The sequence below is a fragment of the Zootermopsis nevadensis genome, unplaced genomic scaffold, assembly GCF_977971745.1.
Source record: "Zootermopsis nevadensis isolate Lab colony 2312 unplaced genomic scaffold, Znev_1.0 Znev_ptg000009l, whole genome shotgun sequence".
In the NCBI taxonomy this organism is placed as follows: Eukaryota; Metazoa; Arthropoda; class Insecta; order Blattodea; family Termopsidae; genus Zootermopsis; species Zootermopsis nevadensis.
This window is the reverse complement of record NW_028259141.1, coordinates 2721461-2743683: the sequence shown is the minus strand read 5'-3', so window position 1 is coordinate 2743683 and position 22223 is coordinate 2721461. Positions and strand designations below refer to the sequence as shown.

The following is a 22223-nucleotide window of genomic DNA, read 5'->3' as shown; positions in this document are numbered from 1 at the left end:
GGTATGCTTATTCCTTGAAACCAGAAGAAAGACACAGGATTGTCAAAACTCCGGAAAACGTGTCTTTACTTAGATTCCCGCAGACTATAACCACGAATAGAAGTCCTGTGTTCGATTACCGACGAATATGGCTTCTATAGCTATGACAATGAACGATATATATCGAAAGCCTAGCAAAAGAACAAACATTTATCGAAATTCCTCTCAGCAAAACTGTAGGGATGTTGCTAGACGAACAGAAGATGATCGGAATGTTACGAAACTCACTCCAGACACGTTCCGGTGAAAAATAAATTCCACTGCACGTACCCAAACATTTTCAAGATCTTCCGTGTGCGTGATTGTAAAATATATTGCTAAAAATTAAGAGATATGCAACTGTCGTGTACCTGGGTCATCATCATCGTCTCCAGTAAGGATTACGTTAATATTACTCCTCCATCCTTTATCAGCACAAAGTTCTATCTCGTCGCCCATTCTGACACGTTCTTTGCACATCTGTACCCCCCCCCCCCCCCCCATAAAAGAAAAACATCTTCACTCATAGTGGGAAATACAAGTGGCTTTGAGGTAAAAGTTTTTAAAACGAAAATGCACACTTGAGAAAAATTTGGAGTACAAACATCTTTTAGGCCATGAATAAATTAAGACACATGATACATCACATCATCCCATGGCAAGAACATTTGATGAATAGAACAGTTTGCCACCTAGTATCCATACTGAGAACTTCAAGGCCCCTGAGACTGCAACGAAACATGGATCACAGCTCGCTAACACCAAACTGGGTTATGCATAATATCGTACAACAACATATATTCTCATTAAAGTTATGGGAACCTTTTCAGATACCTTAAATGCAGGGGTTCTCAACCCCTTCCAGAACTGAGGCCATGTTCACCTTTTCTTATTGGCCCATTGGCAACAAGGCTTTAAATTGGTCTTTTATTAAAAATCTTTTTTAAACAAAATTAGTAAATAGATTTAGCACTGCTCTTACATAAGTTAATCTCTCAGTAGCAAGTGTGATTTGTGCTGTGATCCACACGCATTACTCCATTTGTTTATGTATTAATGTGTCCTTGTAACCTGTATTGTGGTTCCCAGTGAAAAGCAGTGCCACATGACTCTGGCAAAATATGTTTTATGATATCCGATAAATAATTTTCACAATACAGAGTGACAAAGAGCTACATGAAAAAATGTGTGGTCTGCCAGTTGAGAATAGAATAGAATTTACTTACATTCCATACATCTTTCATAGACCTAAGCCAAGGATGTAAAACAGGCCATAGCACAAATATAAATACATAGTTATTTTTGAAACTACAGTAATACAGCAAAATAATTATAAAGAGAACCATCACCATTATTACTTACATGCATTTGTAATAGTTGAGTCTTTTTAGGTGATGTAAATTCTTCTATTGAGTAGGAGTGAGACTTAAACATTTGATAATAGGTGGAAGATTATTGAACAACCTAATTCCAATACAGTGAACTCCTTTTTGATATTTATTGAGGTTAGGATTCGACACATGAAGGTTGTATCTGTATCTTCTTCTTATGTTGTGGATATCTGAATTTGTTTGAAATTCTTCCATGTTATCCACTACAAATGATAATAGTGAGAGCAAGAATTCACTGGCTAATGAAAGAATATTGAACTTCTTAAACAATTCTCTACGCGAGGCTCTCGTTTTAATGCCACAGCATGGAAATCATTGACACTGTAACTGTGTACATCAATTTATGAAGTGACATAATGGAAATCCAGACAGTTGAGATTGAATTAATAAGAAAAAAGAAATATATATGAAGAAGATTGATGGTTTGAAAACAATTCATTTACTGGAAAGCACTAGAATGTTTCAAAGAGAACTGGAATTAAAAGAATGGAGGGAAAGGACAGAAGGACAGCAAGGTTAACTTAAGATGGACCACGTGACCTGTAAAGTGGTAAGAAACAAATAAGAATGATGTTTCTGGTTTACAAATGTGAACTGACCGACTTCAGCAGAAAAATGACTTACGGACATAACAGAAATGGAGTTTCACTATGCGAAATTTGAGGTTCTCACAGTGGTGAAGATGTCAATGATGGTCTTCTTGGTTATAACACCAGCGGACTTGTAGGAAGATATCATTGTTTCAGAAGAATGTAATGTCTCCATCATCACAGCTGATGACTGAAGCAGTATGTTCCTCCAAAATGTCAGTTTGCATTACAAGTCACAAGACCAACACCAACACGAAATTTCATTATCTAGGCACATTTGAAATCGTGCAAGTGTGGGAAACAGGCAGCATAAGTGGGCCAGTAATCAGATCTTTAAATATGATTGGCGTGTATCAGTTTAATGAAAAATAGCCACATAGAACACAAACTCTAAAAGAGTATATATTATCATTTATAACCACAAAACAAAGAATTACAAACGAAATTAACTGGCGAGGCATCCGCTGGATGCCCAAAACAAAGTAAAACACAAGACTTACCACAGCGGACGTCTCAACCGGCGGACCATCCGCACAGGGCAGAACATCACCCAAATAAAAATAAAATTTAGAATCAACAGCCGAAATGGAATTTGTAAAGTGTTTCTGGTGAAACCCTGTACCGAATTGATCTCCCAGTTAGGCCACACAGTCTCAGGAAGTGAAAGGAAAAGGAAAAGGTAAAGGGGTGGGGAAAACACAACAGCGCATGGTCAACAGGGCACGTACAGGAAAAACAAACAGTTTATTAGCCGTAACCTCTTGGCACATAAGTACATTGCTTCTTCTTATAGCGTTATAACCCTGTGTGGGTCTTAGCTTGTTCGATGAATTTTTTCCATTCTGTCCTATCATTCACAATTCTTCTCCATCCCCTTACTCCCATCGTCCTCACATCCTCCTCCACGTCGTCTATCCATCGTTTCCGTGGTCTCCCTCTCATCCTTCTTCCCATCGGTCTCCATTCCATCACTCTTCTAGTTACCCTGTTTCCTTCCATTCTTGCAACATGGCCAAGCCAGGCTAACCTTTTGCTTTTGATAAGCCTCACGATATCTGCTCCCTGTATGATACAATCTAGTTCATGATTCATCCTAATTCTCCAGGAGCCATCACTATTCTGTATTGGACCATAGATTTTCCGCAATATTTTGCGTTCAAATATTCTAAGTTGTTGCTCATCAAAGCTAGTTAATGTCCAGGCTTCACATCCATATGTGACTACTGGTCTTATCAGAACTTTATAGATTCTCAGTTTAAGTCCCCTCCCCAGTATTTTAGACTTCATTAAATTCTGATAGGCATAGTAACACCTATTACCATTCACAATACGTGCTTTAATTTCATTAGTTACTGAATTTATAGTATTAATCTGTGAACCCAGGTAATTAAAATTCTGCACATGTTCAAAATTATAATGTCCTATTCTCAATTTATTTGTGACATTTCTCGCTGCTCTTGTAACTTTCATATATTTTGTTTTCGATTCATTTATTTTTAGCCCCCTTAATTCTGTTTCTTCTATCAATTTTAATACTGTTTCTTCCAGTGCAGCTTTATGCCTGCTAATAATAGCTATATCATCTGCATATGCACTCACGTGTATTGATTTGATGCCTATATGTCCTGAGATCTTAAGTTTCCGAATAGATGCTTCCAGCGTCAGGTTAAAGAGCATTGTCGAGAGAGCATCTCCTTGTCTAACTCCCATATTGACATTAAATGGTTTAGTTAGCTCACCATCTACTCTTACTACAGCCTTGGAGTCTTTCAACGTCGCTCTGATGAGCCTGACGTATTTAGATGGTATCCCTAATAGGAGAATATCATTTAACATTTGGTCCCTATTGAGACTATCAAATGCTTGTCTGAAGTCCACATATAAATGATTTAAGTCAATGTTATATTCATAGGCTTTCTCTTGAATCTAAGTACATTGCTTATAAAATTAAATAAATAATTGTTCAGAAAATCAAAGCTGCATTTTGCGTGGACGTGGAGTATTACTGTCACTTTGTCCACGTTCTCTCTTCTGCCCCACTCTCTGCAACAAAACAAATGTCAAGTTACATGCGATAGTTTGTTCAATCTATACCTTCACTTTTCTTAACGCTTAAATTCATACCTGTCAGGAGTGATTTACAAAGAAAGAAATGGAAGCACACCACACAAATTTAACATACAGGTCAAAAAGCTGTTTTCATCCTTGATGTAATGTACAAGGAATTCCTAAAAAAGAAGAAACAAATCACTCTACCCTTTTGCTACTGGCTTGTGCACTGACAACTCACCCAACATTTATTGAGAAAAACAAGTTCCGCGCAGCAGTTAAAGTTTATCCTGCTATGTGTCGTACTGGCGCTTGGGGTTAGTGAAGGTACATTTCAAATGTGTAAAGTTTTGACATTTTACATTGTATACTAAATCATTTTTATATCCTACGTCATAATTATTAGATAATCTGTGTCTTCTTACAACTTTTCAAATATATATCAACCATACACCGTCTTGCCCCAGGCATGGGGCAAAATGGGGCAAGATCAAGACACCTCGAAAAAGGTGGCAGCAAAAACCCACAACCGGGTTGTAGGGCCAAGAAGCAGCAGCAACAACTTACATGCATACATATTATAAATACAAGCTGGACTTCACACAAGAGGCCTGATGATTGTAAAATTGCAATGGCAAATACGATCTTCAAATATGGGGGCAGAAATGACAAGGGCAGAAAAAAGTATACTGTACTGGAATACAAATAATATCCTCATGAGTTCTTTGCAATATGCATTTAGACTTATTAAATTTTCCTTGTTCGATAGTTTCAAATTTGGTCACCAGATCACCATCTCATTACTTTTCCCAGCCATCATTTTATCACCTATCTCAGGATATTCAAAATATGGTTTTGAGGTCATTCAGAATAACACAATCTGCATCTTAAATTTCATCCAAATCAGTCCCGTGATTCTCGAGTACACTGGACTTGACTGACGGACAGACAAGGCCAGACCATTATGTGACATTTCCATCCAAGTCCTCACCTTACGACACCTGTTCCAATGCCAAGGATACCCACAAGACACAAAATCTATAATTAATGTAACACCATCAAGGCCGTAGAGTTATCAGCTTCCAACGCCTTTTCCAATGGCAGAACCACAAGAAATAAACCTGTTCTTATATACCACATACTAAACTCAAAGACAAGTAGTAATTGCTCTGACCTTGAAATTAGTGACATGCTTCTGTGACGGAGTGACTTTTGACCGAGTTGGAAGCTCCACACTTGATTGGTCCCCATAGCCGCTCCCATTGAGCTTATTATCAGCAACTGGCTGGTACGGTGGAGGTACGGCTTTTTTTGCCACGTCTGCCCAATTGATGCCCTGTCAGACAAAGCACAAAAACTAATGGTATGGACCAGAATGCCAACTGCAGAGTAAATCTGACAAGGCAGAAGTCAGAACAACTCAGTTTAAAAGACACTTGAATTGTACAAGAATTTTGAAATGAAATCTCTTGCATGATTTGTTCTTTGTTATTTCCAATGCTGCATTTACTTGGAGGTTGTCTGAGGGGAACTCATCATACCACAAGGATTTTAATAAGTTATTGGCAAATTTAAGGTTTACATTGACAAGATATGACAATATATTATGCATGTCTTCCTAAAACTTAATTGTGATGCTACTACATAATTCCTGACAGTGTTATGACATTTCTCAACACACAGGTTGTTCTGTTGGGGATGTAAATTACACTTTTCACTTCCTGAATTTTTAAGAGAAAAAATCCACAACAGCGTCAAAACTCTCAAACGTGATTTTCTTAGTACATTAAACAGAAAACGCCCAGTTCAGGCCTAAAACATCAACAAACACTCTCGTATGAAAACAGATATGGGGAAGAACTCACATTAAAGAATGGATGGTTCTTGATCTCCAGAGAACCTTCTTTCCCGCAACCCAACCGTTTCTCGGGATCTTTCTCTAACAGTCGGGTCATAAGATCACGGACAGCTGGTGAAAACTGTAGATCCATTTCTGGTTCGTCATTAAGAATTCGCCTGTGAAAGAAAAGTTCATTCTTGTATTTGGTTCCTAATATGCAAAGTCATCAAATGATGTGGAAACAGTGACACAGAATTTAAGGACACCTGTCCGTATTATTGTGTGACTATTTATGAAGTTCTTTACCCACAAATTGCAGACACATAATTCTCTGCCTATAGCATATCTGCCGTTTTCTTCTTGAATGTAAATTTGATGGTGTATTTTGAGTCAAGTCCCACCTCAAAATTTAATGTCTTTTTGTAAGCTACCAAAAAATTTAGATTTAAGATGTCGTGTACCTCAGAACTGTTACCAGATATGAAAAATAAGCTCCACACAAAACAGGACTGTCAAGAGCTCCATATTGATGTTGCAGCTACAGGCAGATAAGTGAGGTGAAATATGATTGCACATTATGTAGGCATCAAATTTTCAAAACAGTCTACCATCACGTTTGAGAAGTCATACAAATAAAACAGCATTAAAAGATACTTCATTACATACTCCTTTTATTCTATTGATCAATTTCTAATGTTTACTAGTAAATCATAATCTTATTCATATACTATTAATAGATTAGCCTTAGCAACCACCATTGCCTCACTTAAACCACCTGCCTGTCTGTTCTCATGGTTTGTTGCAAAGAAGTGCCATTCAGAAAAGAGACCAAAATCTTGTACATGGCAAATTTTTAAAAATCATTTGTTTCTTCTTGAACTGAGATGCACTGCCATCACTCAAAAACATACCATCTCTGAGTGCAAAAATACGTACTTCCTTACTTGCATCTGTTAACAGTCTAGACTCTAGAGATATGTGACATCATAAATCTCAATTTCTGGCTAGCTTCAAAATCCACGAAATGATACGGTACGTTTGATCTAAAATATGCAATCAAACTGGCTCCAAATAACAAATAAGGCCAACGTGTCCTAGAAGTAGAGACAACACTCAGCAGAGTTTAGAGTTATGGCACGCGGAACGTGGGAGACGGATTACGTAGTGGCTGTTTCTGTGCAATGCGCTGTTATCAGGATATAAGTGTACCTTCAAAGCCAATACACAGACGCTCATGCTAACTCTAAGACGACTACAATTTTGCAGACAAATTAGTGATTTAGTACAGCATCAGGTGACACTGAGTGGCACCCACGTTTATTGAACTGAGGTGGGATGACTCATTTGCCACTAGAAACATACACATTAAACTTTCATTCACAATTAGTTTACAATTCCTTTAAAACTTCTTACAAAATGCGTCATCAGCGTCTAATTTTCACATATATATCCAAAGTAAGTTCTACCTTGCTTAAGAGTTGTGGCGATGACAGTGTTCTATTTCATTTCCTAAGGCTAATTCTCCACATGTTACAAATGTATGTATTTAATTCACTCGCATTAAAACAGGGAGTCGTGCATTAGTCACAGACTAATGTGTACAGAACTTGATTCAAAGGAACATAAAGCTCACAGGGAACACATATATCAGATCAGTTAGGAAACATTAAAGACTTACTCAGACAGTTTCGAATTATCATCATGCGGTTGTTGAAAGGGCGTGTATCCAACCAGCATATGATACGCCAATATACCAAAGCTCCACCAGTCAACAACCTGCAACAATCAGTCATTTAAATTTCTTTACTTCCACACACATATTCACAAGGATCCCCAGAAACAGAAAATTTTAGTTGTGTTGTTCGTTTCTAGGGTCCAGGTTTACTCGGTCCTTCTAGAATGAAGCTCGAGTTTTAATTGCTCATAATTACCTAACTACATATCAAACATCACAGTATTTCGTGTGTCAGTAGTCTTTTGAGAATGTGCTGCACCTGGTTGAAAATCAGTGAAGAAGCGGCGATGACGACTGCCTAAACAACAGAAGAGCTTGTTTTTGGTAAAAGGATTGTACCACAATGTTGGTATTATCAGGGTTCAGCACAAGTTTCGAGTAAAATCAGAGTGTGGGAAAGGGCCAAATAGGTCTGCAATAAATGGAGAACACTGATGAAGTACTCCAAAGCACATGGTTTAGTAATAAGGCCCATTTTAATTTGAATGGCAATGTGAACAAGAATAATATGCATGTAAGAGCCAGCAAACTCCTGCACAACATAATAGACACCACTGCAGCCCCGAAAATGTACATCATGGTGTGCTCAGTCAACGAGGTACTCTTAAGCCAGTTCTTTTGGGGATAATGTGAGTGCTGATCATTATCTTTATATTCTCCTAAAAGAATTTCAACTTCTCCAAACAATATATGTCAATTTCTAGAGAACTTTCTTCTATCTCCAAAATTTCAGCACTCAACCACACACATGGAGTGCAGTGATGGATGTGCTCAATGAGATTTCTGACGGAAGTGTTGTCTAAAAGTTTTCCTGAACAGTGAGGACATCACTGGTCCCGGCCACTATACTCTGTAGATATAAAATGACTGAACTACTTGTTGTGAGGACTTTGGAAAAATTGAGTTTATGAAAACAATATGCACACGATCAAACAAGAGCAACAAGAAATTGTAGAAACAGTCATCTGTATCACTGAAGATACTCTGGCTGCAGCCAAGCAAAATTCTTACAGTAAATTAGAGATGGTTCTGGGAATACAGATGGTGCACATATTGAAAATTGTTATGTGATTGACTACTACTAACTCAGACACACGAAATACAGTGATATTTGCTACACAGTCATGTAATTATATGTACCTAAAGCCAGAGTATCTTTTGCAGAATATTTCTATGTATGATAAGTAGTCATTCTTTCTTTATTTAGTTCACATAGGTATCAGTTCAATTCCTAGCCACACACAGATTGCACTGAGTTTTCTATTGGTTTTCTTTGCAAGTTCCAATTCAAAAGTTTAAAAATGTCTTCATTCAGCAACGTTTCTGATTCATATTATAAAGTTATTTCATTTGGCATCCAAGTTACATCAGCAGTGGAGTCAGGATAATTAGCAAATGTCAATACAACCAATCATTCTCTAAATGTTACATGAATTCAGACAAGGCAAAGCGAAAAGCAGCATTTCTGCCAGCTTTAGTTCTGAATGTGCACATGATTTTTTTTAAGTCTGGTTCATACCTTTCAAGCTGCTGTGCTATCAGAACTACTTTTTTACTGTAATTTACCATAAATATTCCTCCTTATTTTAGTTTACTGATGCGTATTGTTTCATTATGTCTCATTGTTTTCTTGTGTCTTATTGTAGCACCACTGCCACTGGGTATAAACCCATTTGCAGTTATTAATAAATAATTATAATACTGTTGGTTCAGTTACATAAGGGAATGAAATCATTTATTAATATTATCAAGCTTTAAGATACTTACCATGTCATATCCAGATTCCTTTATTATTTCTGGGGCCATATACGTGAGAGTACCACAACCTGTGTATGTACGTTTGTCCTGTTGATGGAAAGAAAATTTTAAATTGAGTCATAATTCAGTTATTAAGTCTCTGGTAGTAGAAACAGAACTTCGAGCTTGACTAATACCAAAGACCACCATTGGACACTGTCCTGTGCCGACTGCATTCATCTCCAGTCCTAACAACATACGTCTTCAGGATCCCTCTTAATTCTGTCTTCCCCTCCTCATCTTGATGTTCCAAATTCAAACTTTGCCGGAGGTTTCCCACCAATATTTTTTAACTCTCTCCCAACATGTCCAGCCCATCTTACTGTCCTTAATTCAACTACCCTAACAATACTCAGTGAGCTATATGAACCACAAAGTTTCTTGTTACACAACACACAGATCGGTCCCAACTTCATCCGTCTATTTCCAGTATCATCCTTTTTTCAAACACTTGTAATTTGTGTCTTTCCTCACAGAAAGACACAAGTTTATTTATCTTACATATTTAATGTTCTGTATACTACATACGATGCTAATGGTTCTGATCTGAATAACAGTAACTACGTATGAAACTCCAAAAGAGCAAATTACATATGGCAATACTTATAGGTAATACAGTTTTGCAGTTAAATGCTGGTACAAAACAAAGAGTCTCAACATGTGTGATCCAATTTCAGGCACCTAAAATCTTTCTAATTTCTCTATGGTTCTAGGACTTTGACATCCTTGAAATAATGTGCACTGCACGACAGACAGTGGGCCACACAGCTCCTACATTTTCAGCCTACAAGATAATGCAGATAAATTCAACAACAGATAATATGGATATTAAATTCACCTGTTCATGAATGGGGAATGCCTTACATAACCCATAGTCTGCAAGTGCAATATGGCCATCAGAATCAAGCAAGATGTTATTTGGCTTTATATCGCGATGCACGATTCCCATCTGAAAGAAACAAAATAAATTCCTTGCACTGTGGTCATGAAAGATGAGACATGTTTGTTGTTTTTCCATCTTACTGTGGCAGTGAGATACACATCCACTAATTTGCTTTTCTGCTTCATATTGCTATAAGCTGTCCTATGAATGCTATTGATTACATTAATTAGAATTTTAACCATTAAGCAGGCAACTATGACAAATCAAAAATTGTATTTAAGGAACACAATCATCTAAGTTCACTTCCTGTTAGCAGCCATTTCCAGTGTGATGCAGAAATGGAAGCTCTCATACAACTTAAAGCTGGACACCATCCACAAGAGACTTATTGCAACTCTTTTCTCCAATTTAATGATGATTTTTAGCCGCTAATTCTAATTTTGTATCGTGTTTTTGCATTCAACCAAAGTGAAGAGGCATAACATATACTTTAAAAGACTTCTTGGTATCCATTTTAGACAATTAGAAACACAGCGCTTAGCAACAGTGTAACAATACGGAAAAGTACATGATGACCTGAAACGTGGTCACAAGTGAAAAGATTACAAGACATAAAGCGAAGCCGTTGTGTTGACAGATGACACTCCTGCATAATCTCATACAATTACCCTTTTTCACTTCTGACAATTCCTGCAGGAATTAAAAAATAATCTGATGTGTAGTGAAGAAATAAAGTAACGAAAAAAATGACAAATTCCGTAGCCGCAGAGTTAATCAAGAAAAGAACTTTTTCCTTTTATACTCCTTTATCATGCGATTTATCTAAGGGGTTCACTCTGACAGTGCTTACCTCATGCAGTGTCTCGATGGCCAGAAGAACTTCCGCAAGGTAAAATCGAGCTTCATCCTCTGTAAGGGTATGTTTCTTTTTTATGAGTTTTGACAGGTCTCCACCTTCCATGTAATCTGCAACAATAACATGACTTTGTTAATGCTATTACAGGACATTAAATACTAGCGTTATACATTCAATTTTACAACAATGCTGTTGCAAAGTAAAGCTCTGCGGAGGACTGCAAACTGACAGATAGATTAGCAGGAGGCAACAGACTCTTCCCCCAGTCAGGGAGTTCCTTGCATGTGGAGTTAGAGTCCTCTTCCAATCATACATATAGTGTTTTATGTACTTACCCATCACCAGGTACCCATGAGAGTTCGTCTTGAAAGAGCGACAAAGGCTGACCAAAAATGGATATCCTGATACTTTCTCAGACACCATACGCTCTATATCAAACGTATCACATCCCTTCCTCAATTTCTTCATTGCGAAAACCTGGACTTCATTCGCGCCACCCCTCTTACGGACAAGATACACTTTCCCATATCCTGTAACAGAATCTCCGATGTCTTATCTTGGTATCTGTTTAATAATGGGCTGTCATATTTGTAAACTCTCCTTTCATAAAAATTAGAATTCTTTACTTAGGTTCTGCGACAACAATATTTCATGATCAAAAGAAATTTCATTAACACAGATTCTATTTACTACTCAACAAGCACTAATTAGCACTCTCTATTAGTGTTAACATATTTTTGATTTGAATAATTGCAACACATAAAAGAATTACCCTGCATTGTGACAAAAGCTGTAAACAAAGAATAGGCACCAACATCCTTTACCACAGACTGGTTATTATTAATTATTAAAACATTAAAAACCAGACATGCTTTGGTCATTATCATTGATGAAATAGAATTTCATTATTTAATCTAGTTGTAAACACGATTTATGGTGCCTGGCTTTTTTCTTTTCTGGCTCTACAGTCCTTCAAGGACCTTGACCTCCACACACAAGGGAGATCTAATTAGATATATGGTAGGACTCCTTGAACGAGTAAGGAGTCCGTAGCAAGGCGTCTACCTACGCAGAACGTGCATTAACAGTAGTGCCTAGAGTGGAATTCGAACCCACGGTCCCAGCGTCGAGCGATATCAAGGATTATACCCAAGACTGCGTAGCCACTCTCACAGATGGTGGTTTGTCTATGTAATACAATATAATATATAATAACTATATTACAATCTTCACATTTATTCGCTGAAAAAACCGTGGCAAATTCTGCTCGGTAATTGTGCGAATCCACCTTTCTAAATGAGGTTAGGTATTCGAGGATCTTCACCTGCGCCACCACTAGTAAATCATGAAGCAGACAAAATGTCACCCAGTCGCTCAGTGAGAAAATATTTAGATAACAAACAGGCACTGGTAACGGTTCGCTTTTGCCAAACCACGTTTCTGAGAAGACATTCAAGAACACTTAGCCATCAAAGGAAAAATGAAATCGAACGCAAAAGATCTTCGGTAATTCTGATGGATGTTTTCGACTGAACATTGATGAAGATTTGGCTCTGAATTTAAGAGTGTTATAATATACATCAATTTTTCATAATTACAGATTTTTGTACGCAGTAACACTTCAAATCGATGTTTAATTTCTTTAAAAGCCTTCAGTTTCGTACGTATAATTTATTGTGATTGTTCGTAACATGAAGGCGAGATGAAATTACTTTTCCTCCAGAGCAACAGCTGCTGCTATCGCTGCTACTACTAATACTAATACCAACATCACCATTAGTACCACCACCACTGCTAAGAAAGAGTAGGATCTATACCACCGCTTCCCCCCAAAGAGACCACATTGGAATGTAGCGGGATGCTTTGCTTTAATTTAACTACTACTCTTCAGATCGATCCATAAGGGTTCAGAGAATCAGATCAAGTGTAACAAGCACAGGAATTAACAGCTAATTAGCCATCTATTAACTGAAATTTGTACTTACCACCTTTACCTAGAACACCGATTTTCTCGTATTGATTTAGGACGTCAGGGTTGTTCTGTTCTTCTGTGGCTGTAACAAAGTATAAGTGTAGGCACGACCTAAATTACCATTTTCGCGCTTTCTTAAAATACTTTATACGGCAAATCAAGTGATTCGTCCATTGAACGGAGTCTTGATTATAACTGGGAAATGATGGTCGGCTGCCCAATCTCTGAAGTTACTGTCGATACGACATTTACGTAATCTGTTTAAATTGTCCACCTTCTTGTGCACTGTGTTTATAATTACGATATTTTCTCTGAAAACCTAACAGCAACTTGTTAAGTGACATATAAACAATTTCCGTAAGCCGAGCTTCATTGTCACTGGTGCGATGTTATTGAATTCGATCTTAATAACGGAATAATTAATATTATTTAGTTATATTACGCGCTGCAGTACACTGATAAATGTAAAATGACAAGCTTAGACGAGGAGAGTGATTACAGTCCAAGTTTACATAAGCACGATTTATAGAATCTAGAATGCTAACACGAAATTATAATCCGCCTGAAAGTATAAGCTGCTATGGAATATGGCAATGAAGTAAATACGTTGCCAGCATTGGAGCTGTTTCCGATTATGCCACACTTTCTTTTAATTAGAATGCCATTTTAATCCTTAGACTTCACACCTCTGCTGCTCTTGTTAACAACAATAATATGGACGCGACCAAGCAACGGTCGAGAAGTGCTTAGTTTTCAAAGGCTCACTGTTGTTAGTAATTCAAACAATATCTGGAATTACAACTTCTTATATTAAAAGCCAATAAGGAAGAAGGGGATTAAATAAATACATTACCATTCGAACATGAGGCACGTTGACTTTGCACCTCTCCATTGAAGAATGAATACTCTTCTTCATTAACATTAAACTCGATACCTAAAAACGGAAAGAAAATTATTTAGATTACATCAACTCAGAAAACAAGATTTTCAATTGCTTTTTCATGATACGAGTTGCTAAGCACAATATCTGATATACTAAATTCATAAAGCAGAAAACATTCTTGACAAACAAATGGTGGTTTGTTTGGTCAATAGTTTCCAGCCTATATTGACCGCAGATGTACTTCTTCAAAAGAACCCGGTATTAGATATTACCTCTAGCCAGTTGAATCCACCCAGCACACTCTTTTATATTATCCTATGTCATAATTAATACATACGTATTCGTAACGTAATAATCTGGCAATAGATATTATCTCAAGCCGGTTAAAACCAATCCATATCCACTCAGCCTATTTACACGTCCATCATACTATGAGCGGACGAAGGAACCGACCATTTCAACATTATGTATATAGCTGGAAAACGCATACACCGATTTGCAACAAAGTTGACTTGCTTATTCCTTGAGGCCAGCAAGAGAACACATCAGGATCAAAGCATTCTGAGTTTGATACCAGGTGAGAGTAATTGACTATTTAATATTATTTAGTTATTTCGCACGCTCCAAGATTGATAATTCTCATAGTAGAAGAACCTAGTCACTACACTCCACGTTTTCTTAAAACTCGAGCACTGACACGAAATTAAATCCATCTTAAAACAAAAAGCAAATAAGGCATTTGGCAATAAAACAAATACATTACCACCACTAGAGGTACTTCTGATATTATACACTTTCTCGATGAGTATGTCATTTTATCTTTAAACTTTCCTCTTCTGCTCTGTTAGTTTTCAACTTGAATACGGACATAAACCAAGCAACGAATGGGACCTGTTGCCTTTACAATTCCTCAATCGGGTGATTGTCAGTAATTCAAACAATATCCGGAATAAAAATTGTTTATAAATTCTAGTTAATAACGAAGAAGGAAACCGTTGTACTTACAGTAGCAAAGAAAGTCAGATTATAAAATTTGCAACTGCAACGTAATGGCAGACCTGTTAAACACCATATTCAACACAACAGCCAACTTCGTAGAGCAAAATACTTCATAACAACCGACAACGAATTAGAATTTCCCCCTTATTGACCGGGTGCAAACATATTCAAAATAGACCAGAACTGGATGTTATCTGGAGACAATTGAATACAGTTCACATTATTCCCTCTACGTCCTTAATATTCCTTCTTAATATTGTCCTATATTAATATTGGTGTCTTCACAATTCTTCCCTTCAGGATTTCAGAGTTGCACTTCATTTGTGTTTCCGATTTCCCCAATACATGTCGCATGGTGCGGTATAATACGAAATAGAATTCACTGTTGACAATGAAATCTTCAATATAATTTTGTTATATTCCACTCTACAGACCCTGATAATTTTTGATGGCAAAGAAGACGAGAAGTGACACAGTTCGTAGTAACTTGAATACCGACACGAAATTATAATCCTTAAAGCACAATCAAAAATAAAGATGGAAATAAAAGAAAAATATCACCGCAACTTAAGCTACTTCCCATGTTGCCTTTACTACTTACTCTGATTTGACGATGAAGCCATTCTGTATTTTGAAAATAATGTTTTCAGCTCGTCTCTTATTCACTATTACAATCGTACTTCTCTCTGCTTCTAGAACTTCTCTATCACCCGAAACTCGATCAACAAACACAACAATGGTCAGATTTTGTATTAACTCCGGCATGCATTGTTGTTACCTAAGAAACTGATTGTTGCGCCATACGTTTACTCGGCATTGTTGTGTTACATTACTGCAGTCAACCAACCAACCAACCAACCAAAGAAGCTAACTGAGGGCAGAGGCCTGCGCAAGCGCAAGCATCGTCCCTACCTAGGTGAAACCATTCCTGCGCACAAGACGCATTGCTGGAAATGGTAAACGGTCGTAATATAAGAACGGAAATTTTGCTAACGCTAACGGGGTTTCGTCGTGGCGGGAGCCTCGACCATTCAAACTGGGATTTGTTGCTGCTGATGGGAGGTTATCCTGTCAGGCAAGTTGTCGAAGGAATTTGGTTGGTTGGGTCTCTGGGGTATGAACCCAGAGAGGGAGGGGCCGTTTCGGCTGAAGGCCTCTGCGGCATGGGGGGAAGATCACTTCAGCTGATGGCCTCCATGATCGGGGGGAAGGGTGGCGGGCCGTGCCCCTATTAAGTTATACCCTGGCATTCGCCTTACAACTGAGGAAAGCACGGAAAACCTCAGTCAGGGTAGCCGAGTAGTCTAACCACTCGTTGTGCTGACTTGGCCGTCTTTTGGGGATGGCTTCGGCTGGCCTGCTGAACATCAGTCGCCCTCGGTTGCCCTTGGGTGAACTCTGGCAGCCCTCATTCGGCACGAGTGTCTTCCGAGTTGCCGAACTAAGGGGTTCCCCACACCAGCTAACCTCGAGTCAAACCTCTCAGTTAGTGCTCTGATGTGGTCGGCAAAGAAAGGGACCCCCAGATCCTCATGTATTTGCCTGTTACTAACGTACCAGGGCGCGTTAGTAACAATTCGAAGACACTTGGATTGCAGAACTTGCAGCTTCTGGACGTGGCTGTGGGCAGCTGACCTCCAGATCGGGCATGCGTAATCCATTATGGGACGGATGAGCTGCTTATAGAGTAGTACACCGTTCCTGATTGACAGGCCACTTCTCCTATTGATAAGCGGGCCTAGCACACCTAATCGTTGCGCTGCCTTCTTTCCCACTTGGTTGACGTGCGCCGACCAAGTAAGCCCGGCGTCAAGGGTGACCCCCAGATACTGCGCTGTTTTGACCCATTGGATCGGCTGTCCGAGGAACTGCACTGCTCGGGGCTGTTGGATGTGTCTTCTCGCGGAGATGAAGAGAACCGCGGTGCTCTTCGAGACGTTGATAGCAATCCTCCAGGCCCTGAGCCAGAGCTCAAGTCTACTGAGGTAGGTCTCCAGATACCTGACGAGAAGCGTTGGGCTACGGGACGTGGCTACTAGAGCCGTGTCGTCCGCGTATTGTGCTAACTCGACGTGGCGGGACGGTGTGGGTATGTCGTTGACATACAGACTGAAGAGCACAGGGGAGAGAATTCCGCCCTGCACAACTCCAGCCCGCATGGTACGACGTGTGGACGTGGCCGACTGGAAGGATGTCTGGAATGTCCGGTCAGCGAGGTAGGAAGAGATGGTTTTTACCAAGTACGACGGGAAGTTGAGGACGGTCAGTTTGTATAGGAGGCCTTGGACCCAGACTGTGTCGAAGGCTTTGGCCACGTCCAGGAAAACCGCGCCGGTTAGCCGCTTCTCATCAAGGTTTCTGTTGACCCTTTCGACGAGGCGAGCCAGCTGTAACGATGTGCTGTGTCTGGGTCGAAACCCAAACTGCTCGTCGCGCAGCAGCCCGCGTTCACTGACCTCGTGTAGGACCCTCGTTAGTAGGATTTTCTCGCAGAGTTTGCCGACCGTGTCGAGAAGACTGATGGGTCTATAGGAAGAAGGTAGCGTGGGGTCCTTCCCCGGCTTCAGTATGGACACCACTCGAGCGTGTTTCCATGCCGAGGGGAAGTGTTGCCTGCGAAGGACCGCGTTGAACACTTTCGTGAGAAAGGTTACCGCGCGTCGTGGAAGATGTTTCAGGACCCTGTTCGGTATACCGTTGGGGCCCGGAGCCTTGCCAAGCTTGAGTCCCTTGATGGCCTGGGCGACCTCCGATGGACTGGTTAATTTTGGTTCATTTACAGGGGTATACTCGTATGCTCGCATCGCCTCGTTAACCATGTCAATTGTAGTCAGGTCCGACGGGTAGTCTACCGGCTGGAACTGGACCTCAAGGCTGTCGGCTAGGGCTTCTGCCTTCTCGAGGTTCGAGAGAGCCAGTCCTCCCATCACTAAGAAGGGGGGCGACGGAGTGGGGACTCGCATCACACGCTTGGTCATTTTCCAAAGCGACTGGTCCTCGCAGTCCAAGGATTCGAGCGTGTCGCTCCACTGTTCGTTCCGCCACTCGTTGAGACGATAGGTCACCGATCTCTGGAGTCGATTGACCTGGGTCTTAAGAGCGGGGTCTCTTGTGACCTGCCATCGCCTCCTCAGCCGGTTCTTCAGGCGTATTTCATCTCGAATACTAGCGGGTAGAAGCGGTCGCCTGTCAATGCGGGGTCGAAGCTTGGGAGCGGACGCTGCTGTGGCTTCCAGGATAGCACTGGTCAGCTCCTCGACGCACTTGTCAATTTCTTCCTCGTCGTTTACCACGGGGTTCCCCGGTAGTCTGCTTTCGAGGCAAGCCTGGAATGCAGACCAGTCCATTCTCGCGAAGTCCGGGCGATCAGGCAGGTTTTGAAAGGACGATCGGCACGTGGTGTCGACGAGGACGGGCAGGTGATCTGAGCTGAGTGCGGGGCAGACAGTCAGGTGCACCGGTAGGACGAAGTCCTTGATGAGGACAATATCAAGGACGTCAGGTGTGGCGTTGTGTGTGTAGGGAGCCGTGGTTGGAGAATCCGGCCCGTAGATGAAGCAGGAATTTCTGTTGGCGTAATCACGCAGGAGCGAGCCCCTAGTAGAGATAAGGCTAGAATTCCAGTCCGTGTGTTTCGCGTTGAGGTCACCAGCCAAGAGGACCGGGAAACCCCCGCTCAAGCACTCGGTCAGGTCCGACTCTATCCATGGCCGGGTGGGTGCGAGGTATGCCGCCACTAGCTTGACTTTCCTGGTTGCCAGTACCAGGTGAATGGCGGTTGCTTCTAGTTGTTGTAGACCCGATACCGGCACAGGGTAATGATTAATGCCCCTGCGGACAAGGATCGCTGTGCCACCCCCTAGCGTCGGGCGGTCCGTACGGTGGCAAACGTAGTTCGCGAACCTCAAGGCCCGACCCGACGTGAGGTGCGTCTCGTTCAGGAGGCAAACATCGACTCCGTAGTCACCGAGGAACTGCTCCAGCTCCAGCTTCCTGTCGCGGACACCGTCGGCGTTCCAGTAAGCCAGCCGCAAGGCCTTGCTACCGTGTCCTCTAGGCCGTGCTGTCATTGTCGGCCATGAAGAGGAGAACGGTTTTGAGGAGGGCTCGCGGACGAGACCCCCCGGGGGGGAGTGAATGGATCGCGGCGAGGAGACGTCGTGTCAACTCAATGCAGACCCGTGGTGAGAGGGTTTCCAGGATATCTGAGATGTCCTGGAGCGGTGATTGACCCTTGGGTGGGGTGGGGTCAGTCTTCTTGAGAGCAGGTGCTGTGGGATTTGCCACCGGCGCCACAGGACGAGCGGGCTTGGCACGGCCGCCCTTGGGGATAGTCTGCCGCTCAGTCTGTACAATGGCTCCAGTTTACTGCAGTCAACAACAATGGTCAGCTTTTATATGAACTCCTGCATGCATTGTTGTTACCTAAGAAACTTATTGTTGCGTCATACGTTTACTCGGCATTGTGTTACATTACTGCCGTCAACAATCCGCTTTCGTTATTGCGGAACGAGCCTAATAATAATAATAATAATAATAATAAAATAAAATGGGGAGAGGTAGTACCTTTCACTATCATAGTCTGACTATCCTGGTCCTCACCCACCCAGGAGTAAGTGAAGCGCAATACAGATCCAAGAGCCACATTCGACTAGAGGTGACCCTGTTATATGACAGAACACGGCGGATCTAGAGGAGTAAACCTCGATAAATAATCCCTTAGTTCAAAGTGTGGACAACCGTGCAGCTACTACTGAAGAATGGAAAGGCAAAGATCTGGAGTACAGGTCGCCTAGGTACTCCAAGGGCTGAGGTTGGTTACGGCAACGAGGCAACTCAACGCAGGCCAACCATGGACACGCACAGCCATCAAGTCCAAGACTCACAAGAGAATCAATCAAGAAAAACAAGAGTGGCTTGGACAAGAGTTGAAATGAAGGAAGTAGTTTGGTGTCACATGTATTGTACTAGCTGGCACTTACTAAAAACAATATGGATCCCGGAAATAGCTGCTGCCCTATGTACCTTAGGGACAAGGTCTGTCTCGGGTACATGGAAGTAAAAACCCCATAAAGTGGTGAATAGATGGGATAATAATAATAATAATAATAATATTTTATTACATTCCATATACCCATAAGACAGTCAGATGACAATAGGATGTGGAAAAAGTCATAATAATAATAATACATATTATAAAGTACAATTCATACTATTATATAAATTACACATAATACAAAACAAAGGGTTCACCTAAAGAAATGATAAGCTACAAATAGATCCACCCATTACACACAGAAGAAAATGTATCACTTTTTTGTAAATAACATAAATTCATTGACAGAGTAAAAGGATTGTGTAATTAAGTATCTTTTTAATGCTGCCTTAAATTGCTCCTTCTTATTTACAAGACTTGCGAGATTTGATGGTAGACTGTTGAAAATTTTGATTCCTGCATAATATGCACTCTTCTGAAAGCATGAGAGGTTGGCAATTGGTCCATGAAGCTGATTTTTATTCCTTGTGTTGACACTGTGTACAGCAGAATTAGTTTGAAAGAGTTCTTGGTTATTTACAGTAAAGTTCATTAACGAGAATATGTGTTCACAAGGTAGAGCTAAGATCTCTGATCTCTTAAATAGACTTCTACATGAATTCCTAGGTTTTACACCAGCCAATAATCAAATAATTTTCTTTTGTAAAGTGAATATCTTTTTACTGTTTGATGAACTTCCCCCCAAAATTATTCCATATTTCATTAAAGAGTGAAAATATGCAAAATATACTGATCTGAGTGTGTCAGTGTTGCTGATATGCAACAGAGATCTAACTGCGTAACATGTGCCACTTAACTTAGGTACCAGTTTATCAATATGATTTGTCCAATTTAGGTGATTATCAATTTGCAAACCCAAGAATTTTGTGTTTATTGACTCTTGTATATACTTCCCATTATAACCAATATTTAAAGCACATTGTGGAGAGTTATTTGACATAAATTATATTATATTCGTTTCGTTTAGATTTAGGGCCAGCTTGTTAGCAGTAAACAGAACTATGTTTGATGTTGAACAGAAATCATCAAAAATTTTATTTGAAATTATGACACTTGTGTCATCAGCAAATATTATGGGTTCTGTTAAAGTATTTATTGTTTTTATTGTTGGAGGAAGGTCAGTTATGTATATTATAAAAAGCAAGGGCCCTAAAATTGACCCTTGGGGAACTCCATGTTTTATTGTTCCCCAGTTTGAGAAAAAATTTGTTTGTTTTTAGGTGCTTTTACTTCGACCTTTTGTTTTCTATCTGTTAAATAGGATCTGAACCATTGCATTGCTATTCCTTGAATGCCATAAAAATGCAATTTATCCGACAAAATTTCATGATTTACACAGTCAAAAGCTTTTGCTAAATCACAGAAAATTCCTCCACAATGCATTTTTTGGTTAATAGATTTTAGCACATTGTCTGTTAGTTTGAAAGCTGCGTTTTCAGTGGATACACCTTTCCTGAAGCCAAATTCTTCTGGGACTATTATGTTGTTAGCACGCATATGATGACTTAATCTATTGTACATAATCTTCTCAAGCACTTTAGAAAAAGCAGTTAAAAGTGAAATTGGCCTGTAATTTGTCATACTGGTTTTGTCCCCCTTCTTGTACAGCGGTCGTACTACTGATTTTTTCAGGCGGTCCGTGAAAATGCCTGTGTAATGAGTGATTACAAATGTGGGTTAATGGACGACTAATTAAAGCTGAACAAGCTTTCAAAATTTTACTAGTTATTTCATCATAACCTGATGAGTTTTTTGACTTAAGGGAATTTATTACACTTTTCACCTCAGTTTCGGTGGTTGGAATGATACTAAGGCCAGAACATTTTACAGGAAATGCAGCTTTTAAAATGGAAACAGCATCTTCTGTCCCTGTTTGATTTAAATTTAAGCTTTCAGTAATTGTTAGAAAAAGCTTATTGAAGGCATTAGCCACTGTCCCAGGATCATTTACTTTTTCATTGTTTATTAGAAGATGGCATCTGTTCTGATAAATATATTTTTCCTGTCTCCCTTTTTATTATGTTCCATGTTGTTTTTATTTTATTGTCTGATTTTGCTATAAGTCTACTGTAATGCTGCTTTTTAGCCTCTTTTATAACATTATTCAGAATTTTACAATACTTAACATAAAATGCTCTTACATTTGGGTCTTTA

General features: G+C 40.0%; 1 protein-coding gene across 1 annotated transcript; it reads right to left on the bottom strand.

The window, feature by feature from the left end:
- Positions 1-2724: 2724 nt before the first annotated feature.
- Positions 2725-15699, bottom strand: LOC110840616 (ribosomal protein S6 kinase alpha-5-like). Its single transcript, XM_087345522.1, has 11 exons — positions 15615-15699; positions 13985-14065; positions 13145-13213; positions 11495-11689; positions 11154-11269; positions 10259-10369; positions 9391-9468; positions 7567-7664; positions 5914-6064; positions 5223-5384; positions 2725-4042 (listed from the first exon to the last, which is right to left on the bottom strand). Exons 1-11 carry the CDS (start codon positions 15634-15636, stop codon positions 3971-3973), a joined length of 1155 nt encoding a protein of 384 aa, XP_087201648.1. The 5' UTR covers positions 15637-15699; the 3' UTR covers positions 2725-3970.
- Positions 15700-22223: the final 6524 nt, after the last annotated feature.

Coding starts and splice junctions, on each gene's coding strand:
- LOC110840616 (XM_087345522.1), bottom strand. CDS start 15,636: ATGGCTTCATCGTCAAATCAGA. Junction 14,066..15,614: donor GGCTTCATCGTCAAATCAGA/GTAAGTAGTAAA, acceptor TTCCGTTTTTAG/GTATCGAGTTTAATGTTAAT. Junction 13,214..13,984: donor ACGTGCCTCATGTTCGAATG/GTAATGTATTTA, acceptor ACTTTGTTACAG/CCACAGAAGAACAGAACAAC.